Source organism: Urocitellus parryii, chromosome 8, assembly GCF_045843805.1.
Source record: "Urocitellus parryii isolate mUroPar1 chromosome 8, mUroPar1.hap1, whole genome shotgun sequence".
NCBI classification, from domain to species: Eukaryota; Metazoa; Chordata; class Mammalia; order Rodentia; family Sciuridae; genus Urocitellus; species Urocitellus parryii.
Genome location: NC_135538.1, coordinates 141,207,356 through 141,225,671, shown reverse-complemented (window position 1 = coordinate 141,225,671; position 18,316 = coordinate 141,207,356). Strand labels below are relative to the sequence as shown.

The 18,316-nt window shown below is 37.8% G+C and overlaps 1 protein-coding gene and 1 pseudogene across 6 annotated transcripts in view; both read left to right on the top strand.

Moving 5' to 3' along the window:
* Mak (male germ cell associated kinase) overlaps positions 1-18,316 on the top strand; it is a 47,564-nt gene that overhangs the window by 8,612 nt on the left and 20,636 nt on the right. For 5 of the 6 annotated variants that reach the window (XM_077801913.1, XM_026384605.2, XM_026384604.2 and 2 more), the window contains exons 2-8: positions 1,499-1,553; positions 2,202-2,323; positions 4,511-4,590; positions 6,952-7,084; positions 14,175-14,346; positions 15,656-15,823; positions 17,218-17,529. In XM_077801913.1, the coding sequence (XP_077658039.1) occupies positions 1,499-1,553; positions 2,202-2,323; positions 4,511-4,590; positions 6,952-7,084; positions 14,175-14,346; positions 15,656-15,823; positions 17,218-17,529 (1,042 nt within the window). The remainder of the gene's footprint in view (positions 1-1,498; positions 1,554-2,201; positions 2,324-4,510; positions 4,591-6,951; positions 7,085-14,174; positions 14,347-15,655; positions 15,824-17,217; positions 17,530-18,316) is intronic. The other variant, XM_077801914.1, reaches the window with a different exon arrangement.
* On the top strand, positions 8,336-9,599 carry LOC113179840 (10 kDa heat shock protein, mitochondrial pseudogene; annotated as a pseudogene).

Sequence of the window (18,316 nt, the reverse complement as noted above, 5' to 3'; positions counted from 1 at the left end):
ATAAACCCTTGATTTCATTTCTTCATAAATTTCTAGTACTTGACTAGAGCTGAATTTCTGATTCATTAAGGGTATTTTAGGGATTATAACAGTGATAAGCTACATGTCCTATAGTCAATCATAGATAATTGGTAAAAATAAGAATATTTACTGTTTACTGAGTCCTGAATTAAACATTTTGCAATATACTTTTTCTTGTGCAATAGCTTCTACTTTATGGCTAAGGAATTTGAGGTACAGAGGGGCCATGAGGTCACTCTCATCCAAGGTCATCAGTCAGTGAGCTGCTGAGCCAAGGTCTGCGGCGAGGCCATGCAACTCCACAGCTCACATCCTGTGTCCTTAACCGTGATGTGCTGCCGGCTCTTTCCCCAGTTCCTCCACTGTGTGTTATACCCTGGTAGAGGCTCTGGATTATGAGACTTATTCCAATTAATAATGTAGCACTAAGCTTCTTGGGGATCTTCTAGAACACCTTGGTAGGAGATTATAATGCTAAACTAAAGCAGTAGGGCCTATTTGGTTTTGAGTTTTCAAAAGACAGCAAGTGTAATTCCTATCCCTGAAGAAACAGTTTTTAGAACACATCTCCTATCTGATATTGAATAGACTACAAATCTATTCATATGCAAACACAGCTTCTACCTATGGTATACATAATGGAATTGCTTGATTACTCTAAATACACTCTTGGTATGCATCTCTAATGGTGTCCACACTGGGATGGAAGAGGGAAAGAAAAGGACAAAATCCAGGAAAGGCTTGGTTCAGCCTCCAGTACTAAAGGAAGCAAGCAAACTACTTCTAAAGCCTTCTCGCTCTGAGTCTTCACTGCTTAAGCCATTTAACTTTGTGGTCCTCTTTTCTAAAGCTAGGTAATGATATAAAAGTTGCTTGATCAAATTATTGACTAATTTGCTACCAAAACTGATTCTTCCCCTGTCCCTCTCTGGGGTACAGTATTGCTTATTCTTTTCTTTTCTTTTTTTTTTTTTTGGTACTAGGCAGTAAACTCAAGGGTGCTTTACCACCGAGCCACATCTCCAGCTCTTTTTATTTTTTATTTTGAGATAGGGTCTCACAGAGTTCCCTAGGGCCTTGCTATATTGCTGATGCTATCTTTGAACTTGTGATCTTCCTGCCTTAGCCTCTCGAGTTACTGGAATTATAGGAGTGCACCACTCACCTGCTTCTATTCATCTTTTAAGTTCCAAAAAAGAAAGGAAATATGGAAGAGGCTCTTTGAGCAAAGCATAACTAAACTGATTAGGAAAATGTTAAGGACTCAACCGGAAAGGAAGATTAATGGTAATGCATCTTTGTGCTAAAGCAGAATGTCAGACCAGACAGGCAAGAGCCTTTACCAACAGCCTTGAGAGGCCAGAGGAGCTGATTTCCTTTAAGAAACTAAACCAAAAAGAGAAGTTATCAGCTCACCCAAATTTGTACCTTGGATTCCTCCACCCTGTATGTTAAACGTTTCCTTTATTTATTTCAGGATGAAGAGAAAGTTCTATTCTTGGGACGAATGTATGAACTTGAGAGAAGTGAAGGTAAATCTCAGAGACGGAAAGCATTTGAAGCCCTCACTCCTTCTCGGGTGGGCCTGGGGACAGTGGCTGGGAGAGCAGTCTGTTCTCTGTGGGAAGCATTCCAAAGACAATTGTGTCTGCTTTTCCTTTACCTTCTTGGAGACATTTCTCATTTCTTCTTGCTCTGATGTTAGTGGAGAACAAAAAATAACTATCTTCATATTTGAAAGTTCTCTCACTTTTAAAAGAGCATTTTAAATTCATATTATCAAAAGAAAGACAACTTTCCAAACTATAACATACCATTTCCTTATATTTTTTCTGTATAACTTGGCACAATTTTTGGAGACTTTTACATGGAGTTTCACATGGCTAAATCAGGAAAAAAAGTTAGACCTATTAAATAGACTGAGAAAATGTGACAGATTGAAAATGTTTGGTGGAAATTATTGACTTGGTTTATTTTGCATTCATTATTTAAAATATTTGCTACTTGCTTTAAGCAGATATTCTAAGATTCTTTTTAGATTATGGAGATATTAAAATACAGTTCACTAATTTAAATGAAATGGAAAATTATTTAAGGTAGTTAACATACCTAGCATTGATAAGATTTTTCCAACTTCTATAAATTTGCTTTAAGAATTTAAATGCTTTGTTGTTTTGCAGTCTCTGAAGAAACTTAATCATGCCAATGTGATTAAACTGAAAGAAGTTATCAGAGAAAATGACCATCTTTATTTTATATTTGAATATATGAAAGAAAACCTCTATCAATTAATGAAAGACAGGTATGTCTTTATTTTATACAAACTGTGTTTTGGAGATTATTTCTTCCATGAATTTCCTGGATCCTTTCAATATGCCATACATTATGATATATAGATTTATCACTCCAGGAGGTGGATTTAAATACTGGAGTTATTATTTTTTAAATATTTTTTTAGTTGTAGTTGGACACAATACCTTTATTTTATTTGTTTATTTTTATGTGGTGCTGAGGATCTAACCCAGCGCCTCACAAGGGCTAGGTGAGCACTCTACTGCTGAGCCACAACCCCAGCCCCATTAGTTATTATTTTTATTGAACGGTAGCTCTTTATACTGAAGGACCAGCTGGGACATAGCCACCTTCTACAGAAGTCAAGGTAAATATATTTATGTAAAAATATTTATATATAAATAATTATTATATATTTATATAAATAACATAATAATAAATAATATTAAATAATATATAATGTATGAGATTTGTGTATTTTTATGTTTATATATTATATAAATAATATTAAAATATTTATATATAAATAAATATATGTACTTCTTTCAAAAAATATATATATGCTTTTTTTTTTTTAAAAAAAGTCTACCCATACTATAATATTCAGTAATAAATCTGGCCTTAGGCAAAAGTAAGGAAATTATCTTTATTGTCCTCTCAAGCATCTTATCAAAGCATCTAATCTTAGGGCTAACCTAGCTCAGGGGTTCAGTGCTTCCCAGCATGCCCCATGCCCGATGCAGCTCTGCCAAAAAGAATGGAGAAAGGACTGAAGTAGCTCTCAAGAAAGGACCTAATAAAATCACTGGTGAGAAAGTCTAAGTGAGTGATAATTACCAATCCCAAGGAAATTCTCATTTTAATTGTTACACCTGTAGACAGAATCTCTAAAGGTCAAAATATTAATTGTTGGTCACTTCAGTTGGTGGCCTGGCAGAGATTCATATTTTGCAGCCTTAATTTAGTCCTTATTAAAATCTTACTATAGACATTATGTGAACACAATTAAAATCACATTGTTAATGCTGTAGCCATTAGTCACATGTAGCTAATGAATTCTTGAAATACCTAAGTTGAAAATTCTTGAAACACCTAAGTTGAACTGTGGTATTAACATACAATAAATTACACACCAAGTTTGGAGAACTTGGTACAAAAAAAAGAAATTTATTAATCATTTTACATTGATTGCATATTGAAATAAATTAATATGTATAATTTTTGTATTTGTGTATCAGTTAAAAATAAGTTAAAAATAAAAATTTTTAGAGAAATTTCAAAGTTAATCTGTTTCATTTGCTTTTTTAAAAACGTGGCTACTAGAAAACCAAGTATATTAGTGACTTACATTTGTAACTATTAGTGTATTTCTATTGGACTTCAGAAGTACAGTAATAGTTACTAATATGCAATATAAAACTGAAATATGCATGCCCCTTAAAATTCTTAAAGCCTACATAATACAGATTTCTTACACCATTGGTTTATCTGATAGTGATTCAATTTTCCAATTTACTTTGTTCCTCTTGGGACAGTTTAGAATTTAGCTATTGAAGCTAAACTATGAAGCCAACCTAGGTGCCCTACAACAGATGAATAGATAAAGACAGATGAATGACTTTATAACATTTGCCAGTAAATAGATGGATCTGGAGACTATTATGCTAAGTGAAATAAACTAATCCCCAAAATCCAAAGGTGGACTGTTTCCACTGATATGCTGAAGCTAAACTACAATATAGTGCGGAAGTGGGGGCAGAGGGGAAGAAGAGAAATTCAGTAGATTAGACAAAGGGGAGTGAAGGGAAGGAGGGAAATAGGAATAAGAAAGACAGTAGAATGAATCTGACATAATTTTCCTATTTTCATATATGAAAATACCTAAGTGAATCCCACTATTGTGTACCCCCACAAGAATGGAGTTCTAATTAGAATAAGAAATATTCCATGCTTTATAATATTATCAAAATGGATTCTACTGTCATGTATAACTAAAAGGAACCAATAAAAAAAGAATTTAACTATTGAATGTATATGAAATACGTTCACTGTTGGATTTGCGTTTTTATGAAATATCAGAACACACTTTAAATTTATGACCTTTAACACTATGAATCTATAAATTACACCATTAGCCAGTATCTTAAGGCCAAGAAAGGCTAACAGAATTTCATGACTGTGTATTCATTTCTTCCAGAAACAAATTGTTCCCTGAGTCAGTCATCAGAAATATTATGTATCAGATATTGCAAGGGCTGGCGTTTATCCATAAACATGGTAGGTGTCTTTTCAGTCTGATCTCCCTGTCTCTGTATTGTCAAGGTCACACACAAGAATTGTATGCCAACTGTTCAGTAATGGGATACGTGCCTATCTATGCACACAGACTTTATAATATCATAATCCTATATGGAGTATCTGTATTCTATAACTAATAGTTTGCTCATCAGCCTGTTGTCTTAGTCATCATAATAAACTCATCCTGCAACCTGTGCCCCCTGATTGTAACAAACATTAACAGTGAGAAGATCTTTTGGGAAAGACTGGGATTCTTTGTTCTAGCGTCAGCAGTCACTAACTTTTATTTATTTATTTATTTTTTATTAGTTGTTCAAAACATTACAAAGTTCTTGACATATCATATTTCATACATTTGATTCAAGTGGGTTATGAACTCCCATTTTTACCCCGTACACAGATTGCAGAATCATATCGGTTACACATCCACATTTTTACATACTGTCATACTAGTGTCTGTTGTATTCTGCTGTCTTTCCTATCCTCTACTAGTCACTAACTTTTAAGTAGCATATAGCCCGTGTGGTGTGATGTTTCATGATTATTGTTAGGATTTACATTATTCTCTGAGTGAAATTAAAGCAGGTGCTTGTTCCTGTTTTCTATGAATTGCTTATTTATGTAATTTTAATTTATGTAGGGTTTTTTGCATATCTATCAAACCAGAATAATCATTAGTTCAAAAATCTAACATGTTTATTTTTAAAGAATATTTGTTTAGAAACACTAGATATTTAGGTATTAAGTTGGAAAAGTGTATATCATATCATTGCTGCAGGCAGACACAGCCATCCCAGTCTCCCTTCATGTCTTGTCTGATAATAATATAGTATGATTCATTGGTAAAGGTCAGTTATTTCTTAAGTACATAGAAATACAGGATGACATGCTATTTTAATTGTTCATAATGAATTGCTAATTTTCAGTACATTTTAAACTCTGCTCAATTAACTCTTGATATGCCTGACTTTATTTATGCATTATTAACTATAACCTAACATAAAGGATTTAAGGAGGCAGTTAGCTTAGGATTTAAAAATTGTGGCTGAATAATCAGAGTTGACTAATATAGTTGACTACACAGTGATTTGAGAAGTAAAGTTCTAAGGACAATAGACATTTTTATAAAAGCCAATTTTTTTTTTGCTATAGTGAAGCAACTCAGATGTAATACTTTGTGATAAAAGAGATATTTTAATAGTACCTGTTTAAGAACAAGACCAATAATTTGTTAAAACAGGACAATATTTCCAGTAGATTAGAATGCATGGAGGAAAATCTCAGTTATATAAATATGTAATTGGTTAGTTTGCTAAGATTTCATGGATTAATGTCACTGGCTTTGAAGTGATTAAAAATGTTTAGGCTTTAAAATCCTAGCCCCAAAGCTGCACACAATCCTCTCATAAAAATCACCTACAGTTCTTCCAACTGGCCTGGCCTCAGAGTCCAAGCCATCGGTGTCCAAACCTGAGGTGGCTCTTAGGAAAGGACTCCCTGCAACTCTGACCTACTAGGAGGGCTTTCGTGTTCTTTGGGTTTCCTGCTTCATTTTCTTTGGGCTGCCCATCATCCTGGGTAACTAACCATCTATCTATATTTCCTTTCTTCTTCTTTTTTTTTTTTGTACCAGGGATTGAACTTGGAGTACCAGACCACTGAGCCACATCCCCAGCCCTATTTTGTGTTTTATTTAGAGACGGGATCTCACTGAGTTGCTTAGTGCCTCGCTGTTGTTGAGGCTGGCTTTGAACTCATGATCCTCCTGCCTCAGCCTCCTGTGCCACTGGGGTTACAGGAGTGCACCACTGCACTGAGCTGTCTTATGTATTAAATTGGTAATAAAAAACACTGGGCTTCTCATTACTGAAGCTACTGGGGCGAATTGAGCTAAAATAATTTTAAATGAAGAAAGAAGTTAAAATACGTGTTTTGTCCATGGCTTTTTGAAATTAGTGATTATTCTCAAGGTATTTTGTGTTACACTGCACTGTGTCACAGGACTGGTGAGACCAGCTACGCAGACTCAAGGCTGATGAGGAAGTGACCCCAGGTGTTAATTAGGCTCCTCCCTCTGGGCCTTGACTCCTCATCTCTTACCCAGTAGTGACAGCAATAGCTTTCATTAAGGTTGTCCCATTAGTGGAGACAGTGCAGATCCTGCCAGATCACTTTGAAAGCAGCATCCCTGCATCTCATCATTTTAATCAATAAATGTGGTCGTTTTTCCAGCACCATGTTTAATTATAGTAGAGAGATTCCGTTGTGTTTTGTTTGTGAATCAAATAAAACTGTTTGAACATGAGGGTTTATTATGTTTTTCTTCTCTATTTTGCCAAGGCTTTTTCCATAGGGACATGAAACCAGAAAACTTGCTTTGCATGGGCCCAGAACTTGTGAAAATTGCTGATTTTGGACTTGCAAGAGAATTGAGGTCACAGCCACCATATACTGATTATGTATCTACCAGATGGTACGTAGTTCTGTACAACTCTCCTGAGGCTCAAGTTTATATTGAAGTTTTCCTGTGATTAATTGTTATCTATCTTTCTGGAGGCTCCATATTGGGTATTTAAAACAATATATAGAAATGAATTTTGTATTGTTTAGAAAGAGGGAAGCAGTGGTTCATATATTCTGATCAGTAAAATCAGAGAAAGAAAAAGGATTTCATCCTAGCTACTCAGGAGGATGAGGCAGGAGGATTGCAAGTTGGAGGCCAGGCTAGATAACTTAGCAAGATCTTGTCTCAAAGTAGATTTATAAAGCTAGGTTAGGTTAGATATAGTTCCGTGTAGAGTACTTGCCTATCACGGGCCAAGCCCTGGGTTCAGTCCTCAGAACCACTACAAAAGAAAGAAAAAGAAAAAGAATCTCATTTGTTCATTCAGCAAATATTATTGAATACCTACTATGTGCCAAATATTATGTTAAGCACTGGGAATACAGACATGAACAAAACAGAAAAGAAAAATGTCTGCTTCATACTGCTCACACTACAGCTTCTTTTTAGAAACAAGCTAAAAATATCATGAGTCCCAACAGGAAGACCCACCTGTTTACCAAATGACCTGTAATAGCAAACTACCTGCATATCCATCCACAGTAGTAAAGTGTATCACCCAAAGGGGCAGAGGTGAGGGGGCAGAAGTGTCGGGATGAGTGCGTGACAGGTCCTCTGGGAGGTTGATAACAGGCCTCCTGACCTTGATGCTGGGTCCATGGGTGTGTTCGATTTGTGGAAATTCATCAAGCTGTCCTCTCATAATAAGTGCATTTTCCTGTATGTATATTATATTTCAGTAAAAATAAGAATGAATATATATGTGCACATATATATGTATAAGTGATATATATAATAGTGATATACATGATTATGGAGAGGTAAAATATGAAGAGGCCACAGGGAGTTGGGGGGAGATGGGGGGAGAGGGGGAGTATTGCTAATTTAATGGAGGGTCTCACTGAGAATAGGCCTGGAGGAGGTGCTGGGGCAAGTGGGAGCTTTCAGACTGAACCCATGCTGTGAAAGTAAAGGCTCTGGGACAGAAATGTGCCCCTAGTAAGTTCTGTAAAGTACAGGATGAGTGGGGAGCACAGCAGTAGGAAATGAGGGCAGAGAGTTTGCAGGGCGGCCCGATCACACAGGGCTTGGTAGGTCACTGTCGGGACTAGCTTTTGAATCTGAGCCAGTGGGGCTGCTCCAGGAAGATTGTGTGAAGAGATGCCAGGACCTACCAGCTTTACAGGCATCACCCCGGCCGCCATGTTGAAAGCATGTTTTAGGGGATCAAGGGCAGAAGCAGGGAGACAGATAATTTGGGCAGGGAAAGATGGTGACCTGAACCTGCTGGCTGTGTGGATGGTGAGAATTGTGGGATTCTGGGTGCGTTTCCCCATGAAGCAGGGTGCGGGATAAGAGGAAGGAATCAAACACTCCAAGGTTTTTGTCCAGATTATCTGGAAGGATGAAGCCACCACTCGTTGAGCTGTGGAATGCTACGGAGGCCTTGGCAGGAAAAGCACAGTCCTGTTTGGGGTTGAGTGAGATGACAGCCAGTGGATGCCAAAGCGATGGTTAGATGTGTGATCCAGAGCTCAAGGGCAAAGGCTGGGATGGAGACATCAGTTCAGAAGACCCCAGTATTTCAACTCTCAGGATTGGCTGAGATCACCAAAGGAGCAGTATAGTTAGAGGAGAGGTCTGAGGATGAGCCTGGAGAGAGTGACTGTGTGTCTCTTTTGCCCAGGACAGTCCCAGCTGGTGCCATTATCAACACACTTCCTGTTTCCTCTGGGCTCTTTTCCATAAACTTAGAGACATGTGATCAGTGAGCCAAGTTTGCATCTTGACACATGGCAAAATACGAAAGATGGCCAGTTATTTCCCATCTTTCTTTATGCCTTTCCTGAAGAGTGTGACAAATGTGTTAGCCAGGAGTGGTCCTCAGCCACCTCTTCCATGGTGGGTGGCAACAGAAGTATTTGACACTGTTCCCTCTGCTGGCCAGCCACTTGTGCCACGGCCTAAGCCATAGCTTTGAGGTGCCACTTGGTGGCATCATGGATGCACAGGAGGTGTAGGAGGTCGTCACTCCTCTGTATACCTGTAGGGCATATCAGAAGGGGTCTCTTTGGGGCAGCAGCACGAGAGCAGAGTCCAAACTTCAGCAGCGGGAGTCATAGCTGGACAAGCATTTAGAAAGTTTCTTCCACTTTTTAACCGAGTATTGGTTGAAAGGAGTGCCCCCGAAACTGTAACCAAAGGAGGCATTATGCTTCCAGAAAAATCTCAAGGAAAAGTATTGTAAGCAACGGTAGTAGCTGTGGGTCAGGCTCTAAAGGAAAGGGTGGGAGATTGAGCCACTTAGCGTGAAGGTTGGAGATGAAGGTCTTCTCCCAGAGTATGGAGGCACCAAAGTGTTCTAGATGACAAGGATCATTTCTTATTTAGACACGGTGACATTCTTGGAAAGCATGGAGACTGAAACAAATCACTGTTGAAATGGCATCCTGTGAAGCTGTCCATTCCACTGAAGTTCTGAAATCTTTCATCATGTAAAGAATTTCCACGTCTCTTTTGTAATAAACTGACGATTATCTAATAGCATCCACTGTCTCAAAAATTTAGCTTCCCTGTACTTGTGTAAACATCTCCAAATAAAATATGTAATGAAAAAATAAGTGGGGGCTGGGATTGTGGCTCAGTGGCAGAGCACTTGCCTAGCACATGGGAGGCCCTGGGTTTGATCCTCAGCACCATATAAAAATAAATAAATAAAATAACAATATTGTGTCCAACTACAACTAAAAATAAATTAAATAAATATTTTTTTTAAAAAAGAAGAAAAAAGTGGTTTGAAGCCCACAGGGTGGTGCACACCTGTACCCCCAGTGACTCAGGAGGCTGAGGCAGGAGGATCACAAGTTCAAGGCCAGCTTGGGCATTTTAGCAAGATCCTGTCTCAAAAAAGATAAAAAGGTTAGGGATATAGCTCAATGGTAGAGCACTATTTAATTCAATCCTCAAACCACACACACACACACACACACACATATACACAGACGCAAAAAAAATTGAATATTCTTTCTACGGTGATTATTACAAAGTATAAATCTACATTATTTTCTTGTTCGTTGTTCTAGTTTGAATTGTCTCCCTAAAAGATATATTGAAGTCCTAATCCTGGTACATGTGCATGTAATCTCATTCTAAACTGGGTCAAGCTGAGGTCTTGGTGGGGTCAGGTGGGCCTTAATCCAGTCTTACTGGTGTCCTCATAAGAAGATACACAGAGACAGCCATGCACAGGGGGGAGGAGAAGGGAAGGCTCCCAGGAAAGCAGTCGGGCGCAGAGGTCCAGTGGTATGTCCTGAGCCAAGGATGGCCCAAAGCAACACCAGGAGCTGGGGGAAGAGTTTCCTGGAACAGATCTGCCCCTATAGACCATGGCCCTACCAAGCCTCCAGACACAAGGGGTAAATTCCTGTTTTTTTCCTGGGTTGTGGTACTTTGTTCAAACTACCCTGAGGTGAGGAATACATTTGGTGATGCTTTCTTAAGAAATCGTTTTGCACTGAAATCTTTTTATCATCAGTAATTTTCCAAAAGAAAACTGCATATTTAGTTTTTTTAAAAAGTCTTTTTTTGTTTCTTAAAAGAGAAATTGCTGATGAATTTACACAAAACATTCAGTGACATTTGCCGTCCACAGGGGACATAGTCACTGAGCTGGAGTAAAGTAACTCTCCCCAGGCAGTGTTAGCATCAGTTTGAAAAGTTAGTAGCATTTTAGAAGACTGTTAAGGACAGCGTTAGCACGTGCAGCTTCGGATGAATTCATATTATTCTAGGACGAAATACTGAGTTAATTTCTCTCCACTTTGGGTCCATCTTGTTTCAAGTAGAAAGGTGAAGTGATTGGCTGTGCGTGTACACGTGCTTTATTGGAGGAAGGATGTCATAGTTAAATGATGCCATTTTAAAACAAGTGGAAATGCTTCAAAGGAAAAACTCAGTTACTTTATTTCTAGCAACGACTTCTAAGTTTTTATTATGATTCATAGAATCAAAATGAAACTTTTAATAGGCTCATTCTGTGAAAGGGGAAAAATCTGACATTACTGTGAATGCTACCTTAATTTCAACTTAAAAATTCTTCATTGAAAATGAAAGTATTGTTTTTAAATTGATAATACAAATACACATTTCCACAAGCCTAACTTTATAAGAACAATGTTCTTACCAAATGAAGATGGAACCGAGGAAGCGGCAAGGATTGCTTATGATGTGGGTCTGGTTTGGAAATGCATCCACACAAGCTGCCAGTCAACATATAAACCATCCCCAGAATTTACCAATCATCCGCACACATGCTGAGGGAGAATAACTGAACTACAAAGTCTTGAGGATACTGAAGTTCACTAATAAGAACTGGAGCATGGCAGCATGTGCTTTCTCTCCTTGCTGTCTGTCCTTGACCCTGAAGAATTACTGTGTAACCCAATTTAGGTGATTTGACAACGGCATTTTAGCTTCTTCGTAAACAAGTCCTTTAAATTTTGGTTGCGTTGTGTTTCAAATCACTTGGAAATTTTTAATCAGAATTTTCAATAAACAGAGGACCAAAAATCCAAGCTTATAGCAACTTGCAGTTACTGAAAACAAAGTCTGAAGACAGGAAGTCAATGTTTATCTACAAAAGCAAGGGCGGAATTGAAGAAATGATAAAAGTTCAAATAATGTAGTAGCTGTATTTTGTTAAATGTGTAATTACATTTGGAAAATCTCTTGAGGGAAGATTCTTTGGAATGAGATCCTATTCTTAATTGGATAAATTCTATATTGACATGGAATGGAAGTGAGAATACTTAAGTGTTTCTGTGTCTAAGTTTGGCAAAACATAAATCAATTTTGTCTCACAAAAAATATTTGTCAAAACATAACAACAGGTGTTGATACGAATGTACAAAATTAGCAAAATCCTAATAAACTGCTGCTGGGATATAAAATGATAGAGAGGCTTTGGAAAAGGCCACAGTTCCTCAGTGGTTAAACATGGGCACTATGTGGTCTAGAAATTCCACACCTAGCTGTATACCCAGGAGAAAAGATATCCACACAAAAGCTATTGCATGGATGTTCATGGCAGCATTATCCATTACAGCCAAAACCAGAAATAACCCAAACATCCTTCCACTGATGGATGGGTCAATAAATGTGGCAAATTGATAGAATATTTTTCAGCAATAAAAATATAGGGCTGGGCCAGGGTTGTAGCTCAATGGTAGAGCACTTGCCTTGTACGTGTAAGGCACTGAGTTCAATCCTCAGCACCACATAAAAATAAATAAAATAATGGAGGTATTATGTCCATATACAACTAAAGATATTTTAAAAAATGAAGGGCTGATACATGCTACAATATGGACAGACCCTGAAAATGTTATGCTTAGTGAAAGGAGCTAGTTACAATCATGTACGACTCCGTTGTTAGGAAATTAGTACACAGTAGGCAAGTGGAGACAGAAGTTTGATTAGTGGCTACTTAGGGCCGGGTACAGGATATCAAGGGAGAGGTGGATAAGAAAGATAGAGAAAATGTCTTAAAATTGATCGTGAATATACTAAAAGCTATTGAATTGCATAGCTTAAAGGGTGACTTGTATATTATATGAATCATCTCTCAGGAAAGCTGTTAAAAATATTTGTCAAAGAACTCTAGGTGAAAACAAAAAGACTGCTACAAAACATTTGTACTGCAATATTTTCATGTTTCAATGTGGAGAAAAAAAGTTAGAATTGAAAATATTGTCCAGTTAGCAGACTTTGTGCTGGGCTTACCAGGTACCTTTGGTCTTATACATATTTTCCTCAATTAAAGATATTATTATTAGGCTGGGGTTGTGGCTCAGCAGTAGAATGTTCACTTAGCATGTGTAAGGCACTAGGTTCGATCCTCAGCACTACATAAAAATAAATAAATAAAATAAAGGTATTGTGTCCACCTACAACTAAAAAAATTTTTTTAAAAATATTATTGTCTACAGAAAAGATTGGATTGATGGTATGAGCACGTTTTAAATTTTATTCTAATTTGTTATCTATGACAGCAGAATTCAATTCAGTTGGTAGTACACAAATGGAGCACAGTTTTTCACGTCTCTGGTTGTACACAAAGTAGAGTCACACCATTCGTGTTTTCATACATGAACTTTGATAATGGTATTCATCTCCTTCCACTGCCTTTCCTACCACCATGCCCCCTCCCTTCCCCTCCCTCCCCTTTGCCTTATCTAAAGTTCCTCCATTCCTCCCACGCTGCCCCCCCATCCCCATTATGAATCAGCATCCTTAGATCAGAGAAAACATTCAGCATTGGGTTTTTTTGGGATTGGCTAACTTCACTTAGCATTATATTCTCCAACTCCATCCATTTACCTGCAAATGTCATAATTCTATTCTCTTTTAATGCTGAGTAATATTCCCTTGTGTATATATACCACAGTTTCTTTATCCATTCTCTACTGAAGGGCAGCTAGGTTGGTTCCACAGTTTAGCTATTGTGAATTGTGCTGCTATAAACATTAAAGTATGCTGTTTTTAAGTCCTTTGGGTCTAAACTGAGGAGTGGGACAGCTGGGTCAAATGGTGGTTCCATTCCCAGTTTGGTATGAGCACTTTAAAACTGATAAAAAGAAAGAAAAAATGTACTACTCAGGGATAATCTTTGTTAATCTTTCATTTCCTACCCTTCATGTGAATATATGCTGCACATGATGCTTGGGGAATGTTTTTTTTTTTTTCTTAAAATATCAGAGAGTACTTATTTCCCTGTTACTCATTTGAGTTCCTATCTCAGGCTCCATGGGCATTTCATAGGTTCCTGTAGAGCCCCACCCCTCGTGTCATGTCCAGCCCATCCCAACACACGTACACATGCCTGGCACACGGGAGAAAATAAGTATCCCTTGATTGAAACTAATGACTAGAGTCTACTGCCCATCCACCTGTGAGGTTGTACTCCAAACAGCCTTTTTGGTTTTTGTCTTGTTTTTCAAAGGTACCGTGCTCCTGAAGTTTTACTAAGATCGTCAGTGTACAGTTCTCCCATTGACGTGTGGGCTGTGGGAAGCATCATGGCCGAACTCTATACCCTAAGACCTCTGTTCCCAGGGACAAGTGAAATTGATGAAATCTTCAAAATCTGCCAAGTTTTAGGGACTCCCAAGAAAGTAAGTAAAGTAACTCTTATTTGATCTAACTTTACATTATTTCCAACTTGCTACTTTGCTTTGAATTTTATAACTTTTTGATTATCACTTTTGGCTAGGTACCTGACTTTTTTCATTTTCAAATAGTTTTATACTTCAGTGATTTTATCACAATCCTATCATTTTTAAAATGGAGTAGGATGAGGATCACCAGAAGCCAGAATCCCACCAAGACGGAGTAAGAGGTTGCTGCCTTTCTTTACACTCAGAAAAATGAGAAATTATATCACATCTGATTCAAATGTATGATATGTCAAAGTCATTGTACTGTCATGTGTAACTAATTAAAACAAATAAAAAATTTTAAAAAAGAAATTTTCAGAATGGCTCTATTTAAGATTCTTGGTTTTGTTTGCAAAACTTTGCTTTTAAGAAAGTTTCTGAAAACTCAGAAGCAGACAACACCATAATACTTACTAAATGGAAGTAACCTCACTCAAACTAGCCCATCTCAAATAAAAAAGGAAGTCAATCATAATCACTGTAATGTTCCTTTCTCCTTCCTTTTATACATGGTAATTGAGATATTGCTTCTTATAAAATAAAAAATACATATTAAAAAAAAGAACTAAGGGACAGTTCTCTTTAGAGTGTGACTTGGGGTTGGTGACTGGCTGAGACTCCTCCTTGCTCTGTGAAGGTCCCCAGGCATCAACCAACATCCCTGGGGCCCTGGACTTACTTCCTTTTAACCCTTTCTTGTTTCCATTTACATACCTTGGCCAGGGGTAGTTGGCACTTTTTAATTAATATTGCATTTCAGGTGAACCTTACTTTCTGGGATGTACTTAGTAGTGTAATTATGTATGATTACATCCTAAATAAATCAGTTCGTGCCTTGTAGTTAATATTAGAGAGGTAAATGTACATATTTAAGCTCTAACAAAGTTATTATTTTCCAGCTATGTAATTCTTCACATTAGACGCAATATATAATATATAATGAGGATCTCTATAGGGTCAAGTGTTTGTAAAGTATTGTCCTATGTGTTCAAAGTCACCAATGTCATCATCAAGATCCAAAACCAGACAAGAGTGTAATATTGTGAAACGTGGAGCTTTCTCATTTTTTCCCTCTCAACTCAATGTTCTTTTTTTCTATGTGATTGGTAGAACCTAATCAGAAATAAAGGCTGATATTTTATTTCACATTCATTTATATGAATCAGTATTCAAATTTTCATACCTGAATTACTTTTGTGTCTTTAAATTGATTACTAAAACAATTTTCTTTTTGCTCCCCACCTCCACATATATATTCTTTCAACAGAGTGACTGGCCAGAAGGATACCAGCTTGCATCCTCTATGAATTTCCGCTTTCCTCAGTGTGTTCCTATAAACTTAAAAACCCTTATTCCCAATGCCAGTAATGAAGCCATTCAGCTAATGACTGAAATGTTGAATTGGGATCCAAAGAAACGACCAACAGCAAGCCAGGTGAGGCAAATCTCTCTGTTACAACTTTTAAACTTTTGAGTTTTATCAATGTCAGGGATCTTTTCATCTGCACAGACACGCTTAACCAGGGCTTACCGAGAGAATGCATCCCTAGGGCATCCAGTTAGTATAGTCGATCAGCTTCTCAACAGGGAAGATCCTTGGGAGAATTGCAAAGATAGCACGAAGGTGATTTTGTTTGGGGATTCAAATGAGGAAGCTCCTAGGAGGTTGAGTCTGAAAGGGATGGATCTCTAAAGACAATTCAGGCATGCTATGGATAAGTTTGGAAGACCTTGTCATGGGTAGCAAAAAAGGCATCTCTTCAATCATTTGTCATTTTAGACTTTTCTACTCTCTTTTGGCTGAGGCTTGGGATTCTCGTTCCCTTCACACTCCAGAGGATGGAGTAACAGTGTTCAGCCTCCAGCTCCCACAAGAGGGCAGCACTGGGGCACACCCTTGTTCCTCTGTGACTGTTGCAAGTTTCAGAATCTTTACAAGTTTTTATTTGCAAATAAGTTAAAAAATGGATGAGTTTCATTATGTTCTAATGATTAAACATAAATCATATGTGAAAATTACCTAAGAATTACTTTTCTCTTTTAAATTTGAAAAAAAACTAAGAATATGTTTTCTGAAGGCCATCTGGAAGAACAAATGGGAAAGAAAGTCAAGGCACAATTGAACAAGAATAAGCAATTAGAGAGCATGTAGGTGGACACCTGCCCTGCAGTTATTAAAAATGGTCCTTGAAGTGATCATAATGACAGTAGTGAAAGTACTGCATAAGAATTGACAAATAACTCCTGTTGCAAAACGTTTAAGTCAGGATAAGATAAACACAGTGTCAGAAATGGCAGGGAGAGGGTGGGACTGTTCAGTGAATGACAGTTCACTGGGACAGTTTGCTAACTCTTCAGGAAAAGTGAATTTAGGTTCTTACCTCTCACCATACTTCACAAATAAATCACTGTGTGTGTGTGTGTGTGTGTGTGTGTTTTAACTAAGTCATTAAAAACTAAAAGAAAGGATATGCATTTGATCTCAGGGTAAGAAGAGCATGGATATTAAAGTAATAGGAGAAATCACAAAGGGGAACACACATAAGATTTGATTACTTAAGAATTAAAATCTGGAGGACTTAGCCAGGGTGGTGGTGCCCACCTGTTATCCCAGTGACTCAGGAGGCTGATCACAAGTTCGAAGAGAGCCTGGGGGCAACTTAGCTACATCCATCCTCATCCCCCCCACACTTTTTTTTTTTTTAAGACAGCACTAGGAATGCATTGTTAAGGGTGGACAACATATTTCAAGCTAAGGATGTACATAATTTAGATTTGGAAACACTTTGATGAACTAAATGTTAATGTCATTTAATATTTCTGTTATAGGCATTGAAACACCCATATTTTCAAGTGGGACAGGTGTTAGGCCCTTCCTCACATCTTCTGGAATCAAAACAGACTTTAAATAAGCAGCTGCAGTCATTAGAATGCAAGCCAGCTCCTGTTGACCTAGACCCCAAGCCTCTGCCAGACGTAACCGACCAGACTGTCGGACAGCCCCAGCCAAAGCACAGCCACCTACCACTGCAGTCCATTCAGCCGCCACAGGACGGGGACCTCCAGCAGCCACCAAAGCAACAGAGTCAACCAAGACCGCCACAAACACTGTTTCCTAGCATCGTCAAAAACCTGCCAACTGTAAGTGGCATATGATTGAGCCAATGCATTGAGTGCCAGGCAGCTCTAATAACATTTGGGAAGATATAAAAGATCATCCTGTGTTAAAGCTCCTGCCTCCTCTGTGAGGTGCATGACGTGAGAGAACATTTTATATGTAAGAAAGAAAGACTTTCTGAATGAAAGTTAAAAAGTTTGCATGCTATAGTTTTCCTTGAATAATTACATTGGTACAAAAGAACTCAAAGAAGAACTGAAAATAGTTGGGTACTCAAGAGTCCTGATTCTAAATTTCAGGAATTTTAACGAGAATTTTGCGCTGCTTTTAAGTTCTATTGCACTTGAATGGGTTTTAAGTGTCAGGCATAGTATAAAACTTCCTCTTCCCACTTCCAGGCAGCTCCAGAGCTCATTAGGTGCGGGAAGGTTTTAGTTGCCCACTCAGGTGTGCACCCCCACATGCATTTGCATTTGGTTAGGACTGAAAAATCTGAACAACACTTTATCTAATTCCTTATCAGTTCACCATCCTCAAGTAAGTGAGAGCCTCCCATCCCCCACGGCACTGATCATTTCTAACATACTATTACTTGTTTGGTGTGTTTATTGTGTATTACCTGGCCCTTCCTCCTAGTGTGCAAGCTCTTTGAGATCGGGAATGTTTTATGATCAATACAGCCCAGAACCTAATGTGCTGCCTGCCACGTGGTACATTCTCAATATTTGTTGAAGGAAAGAGTGATTACCATGCTATTTTAAAACCACTTCCTAAATAAATAAAATAAAAGATCAATTGAAAATTAAAAAC